The sequence below is a fragment of the Strigops habroptila genome, chromosome 14 (assembly GCF_004027225.2).
Source record: "Strigops habroptila isolate Jane chromosome 14, bStrHab1.2.pri, whole genome shotgun sequence".
NCBI classification, from domain to species: Eukaryota; Metazoa; Chordata; class Aves; order Psittaciformes; family Psittacidae; genus Strigops; species Strigops habroptila.
The window spans coordinates 259,830-275,977 of NC_044290.2; the positions used below are offsets into that span (position 1 = coordinate 259,830).

At 48.3% G+C, this 16,148-nt stretch overlaps 1 protein-coding gene across 2 annotated transcripts in view; it reads right to left on the reverse strand.

Moving 5' to 3' along the window:
- MYO15B (myosin XVB) overlaps positions 1–16,148 on the reverse strand; it is a 32,744-nt gene that overhangs the window by 6,498 nt on the left and 10,098 nt on the right. For both annotated transcript variants that reach the window (XM_030505787.1, XM_030505788.1), the window contains 29 exons: positions 15,109–15,344; positions 14,848–15,026; positions 14,092–14,164; positions 13,440–13,637; positions 13,248–13,327; positions 12,961–13,058; positions 12,700–12,787; positions 11,192–11,302; positions 10,917–11,011; positions 10,099–10,332; positions 9,540–9,636; positions 9,097–9,231; positions 8,617–8,806; positions 8,400–8,490; positions 7,653–7,875; positions 5,964–6,079; positions 5,404–5,463; positions 5,092–5,167; positions 4,468–4,586; positions 4,104–4,222; positions 3,521–3,662; positions 3,273–3,384; positions 2,788–2,948; positions 2,408–2,520; positions 2,242–2,305; positions 1,929–2,001; positions 1,491–1,567; positions 1,054–1,130; positions 378–508 (listed from right to left, as the gene is read on the reverse strand). In XM_030505787.1, the coding sequence (XP_030361647.1) occupies positions 378–508; positions 1,054–1,130; positions 1,491–1,567; positions 1,929–2,001; positions 2,242–2,305; positions 2,408–2,520; positions 2,788–2,948; positions 3,273–3,384; positions 3,521–3,662; positions 4,104–4,222; positions 4,468–4,586; positions 5,092–5,167; positions 5,404–5,463; positions 5,964–6,079; positions 7,653–7,875; positions 8,400–8,490; positions 8,617–8,806; positions 9,097–9,231; positions 9,540–9,636; positions 10,099–10,332; positions 10,917–11,011; positions 11,192–11,302; positions 12,700–12,787; positions 12,961–13,058; positions 13,248–13,327; positions 13,440–13,637; positions 14,092–14,164; positions 14,848–15,026; positions 15,109–15,344 (3,568 nt within the window). The remainder of the gene's footprint in view (positions 1–377; positions 509–1,053; positions 1,131–1,490; positions 1,568–1,928; positions 2,002–2,241; positions 2,306–2,407; positions 2,521–2,787; positions 2,949–3,272; positions 3,385–3,520; positions 3,663–4,103; positions 4,223–4,467; positions 4,587–5,091; positions 5,168–5,403; positions 5,464–5,963; positions 6,080–7,652; positions 7,876–8,399; positions 8,491–8,616; positions 8,807–9,096; positions 9,232–9,539; positions 9,637–10,098; positions 10,333–10,916; positions 11,012–11,191; positions 11,303–12,699; positions 12,788–12,960; positions 13,059–13,247; positions 13,328–13,439; positions 13,638–14,091; positions 14,165–14,847; positions 15,027–15,108; positions 15,345–16,148) is intronic.

Genomic DNA, 16,148 nt, shown 5'->3' on the forward strand with positions numbered 1-16,148 from the left:
CAGGAGTCCAATCCAAGCACCTCCCAGCTGATGACTCTGGAAGACCACAGCCTGGCTTTCCCCCAAGGTCTAGGTGTCAAACTGCGCCTAAGCCACAGGGCTAAGCTAAGCCTCAGAGACACAATTCCACCTTGCCTGGGTGAAGATGCAAGGGGAAATGACCTCTGCAAACAGAAAGACTAGAAATACAAAGCAGACTCTTGTCTGCAGGCTCAGCTCCCTCAGTATGGGGTACTCATTTCTCCTGCCTAACAAGATAAGGGAGATTTTCCCCTTGGACTATGTCCCTGCCTGGATCCTGTTTTCTTTCCTTGACCACTGGGCCTTAGTAACAAGGGGGCAGACATTTATTTTACAGGACACAGAAACAGTCATACCATGGTGCATGCTAGACGGATCATCGCTGGCTAGCTGCAGAAACTTGGTGGCATAGGGCATCAGGATGTTGGAAGGGAGGAAGTACCCAGTTAGCAGGTTTAGGAGCAACCAACCACGCAGCACACTCTCCCTGTAGAAGAGAAAGATCTGTGGGCACCTTGGAACAAGACAATTCCTGCTCCAAGCAGCTTAAAGTGAGCCTCAGTCCTTCTGAACACCTATGGCAGGTGGCAGAAAATGAGGTGGTGCCTGTTGGTCAGTTTTCTGACTGAGGAAGGGGTTGACTTAGTTATTCTAACAGCAAACAAAGAAAGGGAACAGTCAGGGCTGCTCTGATGCTACTGCTGCCCTGTTGCAGGGTGGTGTGGGGTCAAGCCAGTTCCTAACTATTGTATCAATTCCCAAGGACTCTGATGAGGAAATCAGGGCTCTGAGCAGCACCATTACTGGGAGCTACTAGGAATATTTATCAGTGCTCAGATATATTGGCACCCAGAGATAAAAGGACAAATCTCCGCTGAAGTGAAAATGCCAAAGCTGGTGACTGGCTGAATTTCCTGAATGTTCAGCAAATCCCCAGCATCTGAGCACCTGGAGACCATACCCCGGCAGTGGGCAGCCTGCCCCTGCCCATGGAGCAAGGCAGACAGTTCTCCTGACAGTGCTTGTACTCACTGGTTAGGGTTGTGAGTGACTTGTTTGATGGCCTGGCAGTAGACCTCGTCATGCAAACTCTCCTTCTCTTTGCACAGCTGCATTCAGAGAGGAAAAGACAGCATCAGAGAGGCCCCAGATCATCCCTGTGCCCTTCATCTCTCAGCTTCAGAGCTCTGCCGATTTGGCGTAAAGCTTGGGCTTTGCAGCCTCTGGTCTCTAGCACTATCTAGGCCCAGAGAAGAAGAGGCAAGCTGTTTTCTCATCCAGACAGTGATATCCAGGGAAACCATTTACATGCAACCCCTCTGCCCCATGGTTTTTAATCAGCCTCTCTGTTTTGGCTCCCTTTCTCAATTAGGAGGTTGCATTATGGCTCTCCCTGTTCTTTGCCTTCCCAGCATGGCCCTTCATTCCCATTGGTGCTTCAGTGCCTTGCCCAGGGAAAGGTCACAAACCTGAAGGATTTCATAGATGCGTTCAACCTCATTTTGGTTCTTGAGTTTTGCTTGATCTCCCATGAACTGCATCAGAGCTGCAAGGCAAAGGCTGGCATTTAGGTCTAAGCAGAGGTGATCCTGCCACGAGGCAGGTAGTAGATTAGAAAATGCTCTGAAAGCTTTCCTGCTTCACAGGCTATTCTGGGGCTTGCACTGGACATGTGTAATCCGTGGGGCATTGGCCCCGGCAGCGTGTGTTCTTGGACACTTCGCACGCGAGGCAAAGCACATTTGACAGGATGCTTTCAGCAGTTAATAACTGCAGAAATGCTTTAGGAGGGGCACTCCTCTCACAGCTTTTCTTCCCCGCTCTGGGCCCCGTGATGCCTATGTGTGGCCCATCAAGGCCACCCCGGCTCCAGCCTCTGCAGTGTTGTGTCTTAGGGCGGTACTTACTCTTGAAGTTCTTTGCAGCAAGCTCATTGAGCTCTCTATCAGAGTACCGGAGCAAAGATTCCTGGATTGGGACCTGCAGGGCAGAATGCAAGGGTAAACTGGGGAGGCAGATCACACAGAGCTGTGCTGCAGGCTTCATGAAGACACAAGCTCCCAGCGTGTTGCAGGCAGGACTCAGGAGTAGGAAGCACCTATGCTTCTCCAGACACTGCAGCCAAGGATCTGCCCTCTGCGCTTTTGTTGTGGGAGCAAATCTAGAGGCAATGCTGGAGCTGGGATTCTGGCTGTAGCCATGGGGAAAGACTGGGCTCACCTTGGTGTGCTGGACCAGATCAGCTATACTCTTCTTTTCAGCAGCCATCCCCTTCAGTCCCTGCCTAGACAGAGGAGAGGGAACATACAATCCAAGAAATACCCCCAGCAGTGACTTGGTGGATCAGACATGTACGCCTGTTCAGGAAGGACTACAGCCTACTCACATGGACTGAGCTTCTCGGAAGTAGGCTGTGGCAAAGTCAATCATGGTATAATGATCACCAGCAGGGACTAACATGATGCTGTCAGGTTCTGATGTTAGGCTGGGAGCAGAACTCTGCAGAGATAGGCACCAAATCCACCCTAAAAAGTCAGCTGAGGAACTGCAGTGTGTATTCTCCTCACCTGCCAGCCCTGGGAAGGCCTTGTCTGTGTTTAGTGCCTCCCCCTCCCACTATAATAGTATTTGAGTGTCTCCATCTGCAAGGATTAAATAGTCTTCCCTCTAACCTTCAAGATCAGATGCTACCGGGACACAGACCAAACCTGGCAGCTCCCACAGAACCCAGCTGTACCCCCTAGAAGTTCCCCAAAGACAACTCACCTCCCTGCTGGTGTTCCTGCTCTCCGAGGAAGACTTCATGTTCTTCCACAGCCCTCCACGTCTGTCCATGCTAGTGCTGAGGTAATCAGGTGCTGCAGCCAATTGCACCAGGCTGGTTGGGAAAATACCACAGCGGCCACCGGTGGAGCCAAACTGCCAGCCTGCAGAAACAATGGAGGAAGAGTCAGGAATCACAGCAGCTACAAAGAGAAATAAGCAGTGAGGCATTCTGCTGGCAAAGAAGAGCATCAGACTGACCAGGTTTTCCCACATTCTAAGATAACATTCCTTATAACTTTGACAGCTGGAACAAGGTAGGTTGTGGTCAGAGAATGGCAGAACTGAAGGCTGACTCTGCCAGCCCTTAAGTCTGCTTTCCTCTGGTTTACTTGACAGCAGCACATAGAGCTTCTCAGCATTATGGGTCCAGCAGGCCCTTGAACCCAGCCCCCACCTTTCCTGCCAATCTCAACAAACTCCCTCACCTGGCTCCACGCCTTGCATAGGCAGTAGCTCAATGAGGTCACCCTTCTTGAAGCTAAGAAGGCTCTTGTCATCCACAATGTAGCTGCGCAGAGCAATGACGTAGTTGGTATCCTGGGGAAAAAGCAATGGGGAGGTCAAATCTCATCCCGAGGATGTGAAGGACTCAAACCATATCACCCTGTGGACCCTGTCAAGTCCATGTGGGAAACCACCTTAATTCCCTACTGCACCACACCTGCTCCCTCACCTGCCTCAGCTCCTGCATGAAGAGTTCCACCAAGGCCTTGATGCACGGAGCCTTCGGAGAGTGCAGGAAGAGCTGCTCTGTCTTCAGAGAGAACACCAGGGCATTGCTGCCCTTCAGTTCCACTGACAGCACGTCTGCAAAACTGAGAACACAGCCAGCATGCTCAGACTCCTTCTCCCAGAGCTAGGGATGCAGATCATGGGGATGGGAGCTCGTTCTGAGAATGGAGATGGGCCACAGCATGCTCCAAGGGTGGCATTTCACCAGTAGTGTACTACTGTAATAGGACCATCGGCTGCTCATAGCTTTTACTGTATCACTCTGACTTTCATTCCAGGCGTGGAGCTGACTCACACCCAGCACTCACTTATTGTAAGGTAAAGCACAAGGTAGGAAGGAAAGGGAAAGGCCAAACTCATTAGAAGGAGGGTCAGTGAGTCACAACTGGCCTAGGACACTCCTATAGAGTACAGCACAAACAGGGAATTTTCAGTTGACCTGTTCGATTTGCCCCCTAACACTCTGAAAGCATACTACAAGTGACAAGTTATCACCCTGCAGCAACCAGTGCCCTTTTGCTCACCAGTAGCTGCAAAGAATCTTCAGGTGCTCAGGATTATAGCCAGCTGCTTTCACCACCTTCAGCAGCCGTATGCCCCGGTGAGAAACACCCAGGATCTGGACATCACTTCCATTTTCACCCTGTAAGGAAAATGCAGGAAAGAGCATCAAAGGCTCTATCCCACATGGACAGGATGCAGCAGGGGAAGGAGATGCTGCCACATATACCATGAAGGAAGCCCTGAGCTGACCGTGGTGTCAAATCCAGCAAAGTACAGAAGGCACAGAAAAATGAGTGATGTGTGGCCAAGCAAGGAGACAGAAAGAGATCCCGGGTGAATTAGAGCCCCACAGCTAAAGGGTCTGGTGAGAAGATAAAAACTCACATGAACTGGGAAAAGGCGGGAGAAATAGTTAGCCCAGTTATCCCGAGCAGCCAGTACAATCCTCTTCTTTATCCCATCTTCCTGAATGGACTGGACATCGTTGCCAACCCGGAACTCCACTATCAGTGATACAGAGCAGATACTTTCTCAGTAAGACAAAGATGCCAAGTGTCCCTCTGCCCAGGGACTCATTCCCACCAGCCCTCCTTGGTGATTACAGCAAACTACATGCAGAGGTGAAAGGTTACTACATTACTTGCACACACCAGTCTACTACTTGTTTCTCACCCCTTCTCCATGAAGCTCCTGTCAAAGAAGACAGTTGTGTTTTGAGACAACTCAAAATCCCATCCTTGGGCCTCAGCTCCCTCTCCCCACAATAAACATATCAGAAATAAGTTTTTCTGGCTCAGAGAAATTTCAAGGCCAGTTTCTGGCCATTTGGAGTTAAACAAGCATTCCTACACTGCACTACACAGCACACAAAAATGTGCTTTCTTGCTGCAGTGACAAACATTTCTCCTCTGCCCTAAGTCCTGCCTGGCAAGAAAGGGCTTGGAGGCAAGTTTCTCATTTCAAACCAAAAGCTGGGATGGGCACAGGAATGATGGGGCTGTTAATTACTCAGCAGATCTTTCATCTTGCGCTTCTCTTCCCTGGAGATGCGAAAGCAGGAATCAGAGAAGGTGTCACGTATGATCTGCAAAGGAAGGAAACAGAAAGGCTTCCACTGAAAAGGCCACATCTGATTGTCTTGGAGCATCTGAGGCTGTTAAATAGTTTCAGAGAGGAGTGAACAGGGGCTTGACTGGATGGACCTGGAGAAGGGACTAACACCAGTAGAGATGCTGAAGCGACAGCAACATATGCAGTGTAATTATGGAGTGTTTTGTCACCAGAGAGACAACAGGCCTTGAGTCACACAGCAGCACATACCTGTTCACACAGCAGGTTCAGACAATACGGGTGACTGAAGTTTTCTTTGGGGTAAAACACCTACAAGAGGCGGATAAAGACAATAGTGGTGTTACAGATGTTTACAGATGTTGCAGAAATAGCATCCCAGAGAGGAGCAAGTTCATCTCCAAGGACAGGCAGGGAAGAGACACTGAATGTGAACAGAAGGGCCAGGAGTGAAGGACCAGTAATAAAGTGGTGGGACCGTTGGATGAACCCTGGTCAGTTCAGTGCACTCTCCAATACTTGATTTTAAACGCATTTGTACTATTTTAACAGGAAAGCACCAGTTAACAACAGATTTACTTTATTTGTTGATTTCTTGGTGCTTTGCAGAAGAAGAAAAGGACAGGTAGGGAAACTGAGACATAAGAGTCAGTAAGGCAGAGGAGGATCTAGATTCCCTGAGATCCTCATGATTCTGACTCCGGTCTCTATGCTCTTATGTCACACTGGGTGCCTGTGACAAAAAATTATTTTAACCAAATGTGGGACCAGTTTCCTCCCCCCATAGCCAGCCCTCAGCTAATGAATTGTACCTCTTTGCGCAGAAAGATTTTCCAGGCTGGGTTGACATAGGAAAAGCTGACACTGCTAGTGAGCTTGTACAGCTGGGTCTTGATACCATCATCTTCTACTACTCTTACAGCAGCATCTGTGTGAGAAGAAAGAGCCATGAAGATGGGCTTTGCTGACCACAGGGTCACCTTTCCACCTGCCAAAGACCTACCAAGAGAAAGGGGACAGTGCCTTATACCTGAGGATTACTGATAGGAACCCTCTTGAAGGTTCTCAGTGATCAGCTAATGTGAGTGCATGCACAAAACAGACACCATGTGAATACTAGCATTTCTGGTAGCATGTATACTTGCTGTATAAGCCACAAAGTTCATTGTTTATAATAGAAACACTCCAGAGACAGGGAGCAAACAGCATTCCAGGCAAAATACTACCCCTGTGCTTAAAGTTGAGGATGCAAGTTTCACTTTATGTCACTATAAAAAGTCTGTAAAAGGTTTCAAAAGGACATAAAAGTTCTCCCCTGAGCTTGCAGACTGTAAGGTTCTGGTTCAAGGCACCCAGGACTTGCAGTGGATTTTCTCTCTGCAGGAGAGCTGTTAAAGACAGGCTCAGTTTGAAGGCAACCATTCAAAGGCGTTGCTTTTTGAGGTAGGAATGTCTTCATTTAAGCACTTCCAACTTTCAGAACTTCAGAGATCCTAGCCAAGAAACGTAGTAGATCCTACTACTATGCAGCAGCGGTTCAGCTGCTTCTATATCCCTATTCAAAAGCATGTAGGAATTTTTCAGGCTAATCCAGTTAATTTGATTTACTTTCACAGGCATTCCTAAAGAAACATGTTCTAAAACAGACACAGAGTGAATCAGGGAAATTCTTTAATCAGGGAAGCTGCTGCAGGGTGAAGTCCTTCAATAATGTGTTTGGCTGACTTCCTTGTATGTTATAAAATGTGATGCTGATGGGAGTTTTAAACAGCTTGAAATACATTGATACATGTATCCAAAATAGCAGCAAAATATACAATTAATTATGTCTCCATAACCTGTGGGAGGTTCCCACTGAAATTCAGAGGCAAAACCTAAGACTGAATAACACTGTCAAATTACTGCTGAGAAGCATTAGCTATGCCATTTTTTAGGTGGGCAGTATCCAGACACTCTTCATGTCACTTTATGGTCAATGTCCAAGGCCTTCCAGACTCTCATTTGCTCTCAGAAGGACACTCCCTCATTCCTCAGCCTGTCTCTAAGGACCCTCCAGAGGCTCTAGAAGGTAAAACACCACCTGGTTTCCCATTCCTCCCTAGTCTAAAGTTCATACGTTGAATTGCAGCTTTGATAAAGTAATTATGCTTCAGGTAAGCAATAAAATATATTGAGAAGTGGACCTTGATACAGCTGTAGCCTAAAGGTCCTTTCTGGTTTGAGTTGCATTTTCCAGAGAAGCCCAGCCCCTGCTTCATCATCTGTGCCTGACATTCTGCGCTGCACAGGGAAGAAAGGAAACAGTGTGAGCTGGGAAGTGCCATGCTGACTACTGGGCCAGAGTGGAACTATGACAGTCTCTGATTTCAGGCACCCCACTCAGTCTTCGGCCAGCTGCCCAATGACAGAACATGTGCTGAGACTCTCCCGGGCCACTGAGCTGATTCCAACCACATTCCCTCCCTGCTACCAAATGCCACTTGGGTGAAGTCAATACTCACCCTTCCCTGAGGATTCCTGCCTGCCTGGGTGCTCAGGCAGGAGAGGCGAAGGCAATGGTGGGGGAAGAGGGGGAGCAGGAGGGGCCTGGGAACCTGGTGGGGTACTCCCCTGGCTGAAGGCGGACTGGAGAGGCAACTGCTTCTCCTTGATAGAGCTGAAAGTTGAGCCAGGCTTGGGCTTGGGAGGTGGAGGTGATCTCTTCTCTTGTGGCAGTGGGGATGGCTGCAAGACAGCAAAATCACTTGATTTCTCTGCATTACTGTGCTGTCCTTCTAAATCATCTCTAGGGCAGCAGTTCAACCCTGGAAGCAAGATCTGTGTGAACAGGACCTTTAAATCAACATAACATCTACAAACAGTGGAAGATCAACCAAATCCAGGTGCAGAGAACCAAGTATTTGAGATTGAAGCCTCCAGTTAGGGAGGGGAAAAAAGACATTAATGGGACACCTTGGTGCCAAATGTGGGGAACATGAGTTTCTTGATTCCAGATAGGCCTTAAACATACCACAGTAGAACTTGCTGCTTCAGGAACCTTTTCTTCAGGACCTCAAGCAACTTTACAGATTGAAACCAGTTTAGGATGGCAGCTCTTTACTGCGGTAAGAGCTCACAGCTCTCTAGTAACCTAACACAACATTAGCTGGCTGATGCTGCACTACCAGATAGCTCCCAAACTGCTGGAGATTGGATATACAGACTGTCTCTGCTGAGCTCTTAAGGTGACCAGAGAGATAAGAACTCACTGATTTGGGAGATGGGAGGTTCATCATTCCCAGCTTGGCCAGAGCCTCATTTTTGGGGTCGTTCTTCTTCATAAATGGCTTGGATACTTTCCTGGAAGGAAATGAGGAAGACAGTTACAGGGGCTGCAGAAGTTTTGGGGCCACAATGGAGCCATGTGGCAGTGGGATATAGTCCCACTCATCTCCTTCCTGCACGCTGGGTGGATCCTGCTCTCACCTGACAGGCTCGATGGGCTGGGGCTCGGGGGCTGGCCGGCTCTGGTACATTCTGATGATGTTGCGGATCTCCCGGCTGGGTGCAGGCCGCAACTCGGGGCCCGAAGCCTTCACTAGTGGTGGCTCCTTCTTTACTTTTGGTGTCTGGTTTTTTGGCTTTGGCTCAGGAGGTGGCAAAGGTGGAGCAGGAGCTATTGGGGATAACAGCTTTAACCAACAGACCAGCAAAAACACAGGAAAAATGCCTTTATCTTATTTGAAGCTCCCTCTCTTACACCTCAAAGCTGAGGTCATGGCCTTGAACGTCCTTGCTTTGGGATCCCACTTCCCAAAGCTCAGGGCCTTGTCTCTCTCTTATCCAGTCAAGATGCAGACTCCCAGATGAGCCAGATCCTTTCCTCCTCTGGCTATAACCTGGCCTGATGCCCTGGAAAGTTCCTGCTTGTCAGCTTGCCTGGGTCTCTACTGCAGAGCATCTTACCTGCCTCTGTTTCAGGGTCAGGCTTCTCTTCTTTCCTGTTCTGCTCCTCTTCATTCTCCTGCTTTGGCTGGGGATTTGCTGGAGGGGTCCAGGTTTTGGAAGGACTGACTTTCTTAACACGGATCTGTTGCTCTCCTACATAGAAGGGGGGATCTGAGTCAATTAAACCCACAGCCAAAACCTAGCACTGATGACATAGTTCCCACGCTTGCATCAGTCAGCAGATGCCTAGAGGCAAAGGAGGGTATGGCAGTCACAAGCCCAAAAACCTCTAGAAAACTGGCCACACAGCACCTCACAATCTGAATTGTAGCCAGCTGAGCAGGCACCCAAAACTGCTGCTACACTCAGCACCAGCAGCTCCTGCTGGGTTCCACACAGGGAGACAAAAATACATTGTTATGCTAGGGATGAGTAAAATTCCCAGAGTGGTAGATGCTCACCCATTTTCTGAAAATAGTCTTTCTTCTGCTGGAAGGTTTCACGAGGATAGTCATCATCTTTACTGCTGGAGAACTGGTCTTCCATGTAGTCATAAACCTGCACACAGTTCACAACATGGTTAGTCAGCACTAGCCAGCAGATACCTCCATAGTGCCCTTAAGGTCAGAGGTGATCTTGCCTTGCAAGATCTAATCTAGAACTCCCCATTCTGGGACTGTCCCAAGAGATCAGTCTCTGACCCAAGGAATCATCAACTAAGTCCAGAGAAAGAAGAGCATGTTAGAGGCCCAAGACAGCTTGCTGGAAGATAAAGACCTTAGAGTGATGAATTTTGGGAATTAATTGGCCAACATTTCATCCAAACCAAAGCTAAGGCCACCAAGATTTTATCCTGTGTCTTAAAGACTCAGCAAGCAGAATTTGAAAGGCCTCAGTATGACAGGTAAGCATAGCTCTGCTCTGCTCTCTGCCAAACCACTACCACACTGGAAAGGAAGCAGAGTAAACACAAATCACGAAATTCAAACCAAACTCATCATTACTGTTTGTTTCTCATACCAGTTCTTCTTCCCTAGCTGGTGGTTCTGGAGCCTTTGGTGATGGAGCAGCATTTTGGCTGCTGGCAGGCTTCTTAGGTTTTGGGAAAGTGGCTGGGACTGGGGCTGAGGCTGGAGCTGGGGCTTGGGCTTGTGGTGAACTTGAGACTCTTGGCCTTGGTTTCTCAAGAGATTGTTGCCACTGCTGCTGTTGCTGCTGGGAAATGCTCATGGCTTGAAGGGTCATCTGCTGGGCCTGGAGGAAGGAATTGCAATGTCCGTGAGCTCTAGGCTACACAAAACCACCAGCTATCAGTCAGACTGTCCCATTCTTTCACTGGTAATCACAGAACGTCTACATAGTCAGCCGGAAATTTCCGAGTGTTATGGACAGCGCCTGCCCGGGGAGTCTGTACCTAGCCAAGTATTCAGAGCTCCTAAGAACACCCTGAAGACTCAGCTATCAGTGAGAGCAGCCTGGGACACCCATGCACTCACAAGGCTTCATACAGAAAGCAGAACACTGCAGATCTGCATCTGTGGCAAATCCCAGCTTAAAAACACATGGGAATTACAGCTGAGGCTTCTCGGGTCCTGCTCTTGTCCCTGCTCACCTGTGGTGCCTCAGCGTCCCCAGGTACACAAAGGGTCAAAAAGGGGGTTCCCAGTTTTCAGTCTTAAATCATCCCAACTTTATATAGCTAACCCCCAGCACATGAGCAGAGTATTACAGAGCACTAAGGCAGGAGGAGAGCATGGTAAACCTTTTCCCAGCACATTCACTAGTTCATTTTCCTGCCCCTGTTGCTGGCCCTCTCCCAGCCAGTCCCTTCCACTCACCATGAGCATTGCTTGCTGGTTGATAAAGGCTTGCTGCTGTGCTGCTAACTGATTGGGATCTACAGCTGGAACCACAGGCTGGGGCATAACCATGGCTGTGGAAGACACATACATCTGCAAAAGCCCACAGGCAATCATTGCCCACAGTGGCTGAGCATCACCCCAGAGCTGAGTGTTCACTGTGCACTGCCTGACATTTGAATGCACAGGCCACATTACAACACCCACCCTTCCATCTCTTCCCCTGTACAGTTACTGAAACACTGTATTATTACCTGGCATAGGTGCAATCCCACCAGCTGCTGGCATCATAGGCATGGCTGCTGGCACCCCCATCATCGAAGGCATAGGCTGGTAAACTGGTGCTTGAGTCACTCCAGAGAAGCCTTGAGGCAAAAGACCATAAGCACAGTGCTTTTGGGGAATAGCAGATGAGAAAGCCCTGATCGATCCCGCAGAGCACATCACATAGGCCGAGTACCTCTTGTTCTCCTCCCATGCACTAACTACAGGGACATTTGAATGGTTTAGCTCTTCACGCACAGCAGGACACATCAAAACTCAGGTGGGAAAAGGAAACCAAGAGAAACATGTGGCCTGCCAGACTTTACAATAGCAGCACTGCAGACTCTGCCTCTGCAGCCTAGCTTAGGACACCACAATCTCTCATGACTAAGTACATAAATAACTCCTGCCTATGTATGATTATAGCTAAGGGTTTCTCTTGAGGGATGGGCAAATATCTCTGGGACTACCACATTCATATCAGACTCTTCGCACCATGTAGCAAGGATGAATGAACAATAAGCCGTGGCCTGGGTGGCATTGTGTATCATGTGAAGGAACTGTGGGGAGAAAGGAATTCCTCTGCTCTCAGCAGTCAAGCCCAACATGAGGCCACAAAACAGAAATCCCACTGAGGGCAAAGCCAGCAGAAGAAGGGGCACAGAGATTAGTCTTAGGAGTGAGTCAGCACACAGCACAGGTCTACTGAATCATGATGTCCTTGCCAGTGAGCATGGTCCAGAATGCTATGGAGAGATCTTCACATTCCTCATTGACAACCTGGCCTCAGGCTGGTGATCTGTAATAGAGCTTATCATGCCTCAGAACCTCTACAATAGCCAAAACCAGTCCCAGTCTCAGTAATGATCTGAAAAGGACATTGCCACCTTTCTGAAATCACTGGCTGTGCTCCTACACACGCAGATTTCTCAGTGCTATTAATATCTTGGTGTTTGACTCTACCCTACCGAAAACACCTGAGTCTTAGCACCACAGAAATGAGGAAAAGTAAAGAAATCAAATACACAAACCAGAACCTCTGTAGGGTTCAAGACTTACTAACTTAAGGAATAACTAGAGATGATGGGAAAGTCTGTAAGGAAGCAATAAGATTAAACCTTCCCTGAGAAAGGCAGCAACTATTTTGTGAATGCACAAGGTGAATAGAAGGTGAATACAGGACATAAGAGTATTGGCCTTGGGAAGAAGTGGCCTGGGTTAGAAACAAGCTACCTGTTGCATTGACCCCAAGACTAACTAGAGAGAGAAATTAAAAGCAGAAAAAGGTGGTACCATGACGTAACACCTTCCCCAAAGCATCTGTCTTCCAGCACCTGAGGAGTGCAACTTCTAATGACCTACATGCTCTTCTCATGACCTGATTCATGCTCTTCATGAATCAGCTGAACCCATGCAATATGAGCATTTAAGAGACTCCCTGACTTGTGCTCACTGAAGCCCCACAGGTGTTCTCAGCTGTCCCCATCCCCTTACAGACCTGCAGAAGGAAAGATTCCTCTCTGTGTGGGTCCAATCTTCCCACCTCCTTTCATGCGTCCAGTCAGAATTTCCCTGTTCTCCATATCCTGCATCAAGACAAGACAGTTATCTGAGCTCAGAGAGATGGACTTCACAGAGAGAGCCACCCAAAGGTGTATCTCAGCTGTGCAGAGGCAGAGTGAATTGGCAGACGGATGCTTGAGGGAGACATAGGGACAGGAATGCTGCAGAAAGAAAGAGGGAACATCGAGGGACTTACTGGTACTCTGGAGCCTTGCTGCAGCACAGTGCTGAAGAGATCATCCACATAGTGATCCAAGCCTACAGGGGTGCTCAGGTCATCTCTGAATCTTGGATCTAAGAGCAGAGAGAAGTCTGGTAACAAGGCAGGTAAGGAACATTCCCCTGCCTTCACTCCCTGTTAGACAGTCATGTTTTGGAGTGTAGACCTTCCTTTTGGAGTGTAGACCTCTACATCAAGAAGAATCACCCTCTGCTCTGCTCTGGCCTTTTGAGTGCCATCCACAGCCCTGGGCAAGAGCTTACCTGGATGGAGATTGTTGAATTCTGGAGGCAGGCTAGGTGGTGGGAAGGTAGGGGCCTGGATGCCTGGAGCAGGAGGGATCCTGTTGAAGAGGAAAATGAGATGAGGACAGTACAAAGGACAGTGCTGAGAGAAAGACAAGCCACTTGGTGACAGGGCCACAAGTGATGGGACAGGAGCATTAGATGACTTACAAAGCCAGGTCAGAGTTCTGGAGGAAACTTCTGTCCCTTTCAGGAGTGATGGGGTACGCAGCTGAAGACTGAGAGAGGCTGCTGGGCTTCTCCATCTCTCCAATGAGGTCCAGCACAAAGTCACAGCCCAGCAGGTCCTGCCATGTGTTGCCAGTAAACATGGAGATAGACCATCCTCTAGACTTCTTATCACAGCCCCTGGTAACAGGGAAAGCAAGGAGAGAAAAGGTGTCCAGATGATAGGCAGGGGAAAGAGAGAGAAAGGAAAACATTGGATTCAGTTTCTTCTCGCCTTGTCTATCCTGGCTTAAGTCGTTATGATTTAAGGTGCAAATTAACTATTAAGTGCCCAGGGCCAGGAAAAAACTAGAATTACTCAAGATAATACTCAAGATACCTTTTTTTCTTCCATTTTTTTCTCTGAAGCTGCTCTGACAGATCATGCCAGTGATTCCTCTGTTCTAAAGAGACCTGCAGCTTATGCACACAGATGGAAGGGTGAAAGTGAGATGACAAGATGGAATGGGTAAAAGAGCGGCTATTCCACAGCTAACCATATAAATTCTAGCCTGCAGCCCTGACCAGTCTGAACCTTAGAACAAGTGACAGCATCTTCCACACCCCCAGATCTTCTCCCATCCTCTGGCAGTACCTTGCACTCAGGATCCAGCCTGCATACTGCTCCCCAGTCATCCAGGACTCCACCTCAGCTGAGAACTTCTCGTCTAGCACAGAAAAGAAAGTTAGTACAGGCAGCCTGCCCAGCAGTACCCAAAGCAACACCTAAGCTCCACAGGACACAGGCAGAGCCCAGATGGATAGTCCTGAATGGGGCCACAGGAGGACTGAAAACACGTGGAGGGCTCTACATGAGCACATTCACATCCAAAATAACTGTTTGATGGCACAGGTTGGCATTTCTAACCTGACAGCTGAAAACCTGTGTAGTGTCCTGGTTCACTTGGGCCACAAAGGAGCCAGAGCAGGGATATTCTGCATTCAATTCACAGAGCTTCTGATCACTCAAGAGGCAGAATAAGCCACATTCGAGAAGGGAGAAAGGCAGAAGGCCCCTGACAAAGGCAGCAGTTGCTGTTGTGCAGTAATAGATAACAGGAAAACTAGACCCATAGAGATACACAACCAGAACAGCCCTCTGTTGAGATGGGCCCAATCACAGAGGAATCTCATCCCTCAGCCTGAGTAGCAGGTCTCATCAGGCCCAGACTTTGGGAGTTTTGGGTCTAGATTCAGATGCTTGTATCCCCCCTGGCTGTACCAGGCAGAAGCAATCGGTGTTCTGATCCCACTTTACTAAGCTGAGGGAAGGATTTTCCGAGTGCTCATTTCTGCACTGGAAAAGTCCTCAGGGTCTAGAAGATAGCAGAAGGGCAGAAGCACAAGTTACCATTAAAGGTATGAACATCCAGCACCATCTTCCCTTTCCTCTGGTTCGCAATCCACTCCAGCTGAGTGGGAGGGTAAGCCCGAGAGACTGTAGAGTCTGTCTCTGTGAACTGTGCTGCTGTCAAGATCTTGCGCTGGCAGACGGCATTGTAGCCCTCCATGCCATGATCTGACACAAATCTAGGAAAAGGCAACTGCATTTAGCACACTGCTCATCTCTCATCCTTACTGAAAGCTTAGCTAGGTCTTTTCTCCTCCTTACTTCAGCAATGGCTTCTCCAGTGTTGGTGAAGGGGCAAAGCAGCTCAGCAAAGTTGCCATCAGGACCCACGCTCGCTGGCTTCGCTCCATGTCTGGGTTTTTCCATGCCTGGGCAACCACCTGACTGAAGATTTCATCGCGCAGAGCCACATTATTCAAACCTCTCCCAGCAATGTAGTTGCCCAGAAGCACCTCCTGCCAGCCATGGAGATTCCTGTCACCAATGAACCGCAAAATCTAGAAGTACCCAGGGGAAAAAAAGAGAGAGCTCTGGCTGCAACCCTCTGTCACAAACTGTGTTGTAAGATGACAACTTGGGTTGTAGACACAGGGTGTTTGTGAGCCTAAAAGAAGAGAAGCCAACACTGAGGTTGAGATCTGTTCTCAGGTTTTGTGCACCACCCAAGTTCTGGGAATCTGGGGGCAGCGTTCATAGAGATTGGACCCTGATTAAAAGTCAGGCTGACTTCAGCCTCTTCTTAGTTGTGCCTCTAACTCCAAATTTGTTCTTGGGCAAAATACTTCCCCTTCTTTAGGCAGAGTTCAAGTACACAAGGAAGTCACTGTAGGTTCTTTGTTACTGTGTCTGAGCCCACAGGCTGCCTAGCTGTGAAAATATATAAAAGAAATTGATGCTTAGCTGAGCTTTGTGAAAAGCTGAGAGCGCCAGACATGAGGAGACACTAACAACTGAATGTTGAAAAGACTTTGGTGTGGTTAATATTACACCAAATGGTATGAGATGTGGCATCTCAACAGACTCAAGCAATGATTCAGCTTCTTGCCTATGCATATCAGCATCTTAGAAGCTTTTGTAATTTATATTTCTCACCCTTCAGGACAGAACAATTTCTTTCAGCCTCAACACCTCAATATGTCATTAGACTTCTTTTTTTTTTTTTTTTTTTTTTCCCCAAAAAATGTGCCATAGACAGCTTTAGAAAGAACACTCATGAGTGATGGCCTATCTTTTTCTCAGAGAACAACACTTCTTAAAAGAGTTAGTAACCTAATGGTAGTAAGCATGTCAGAGATCCACTG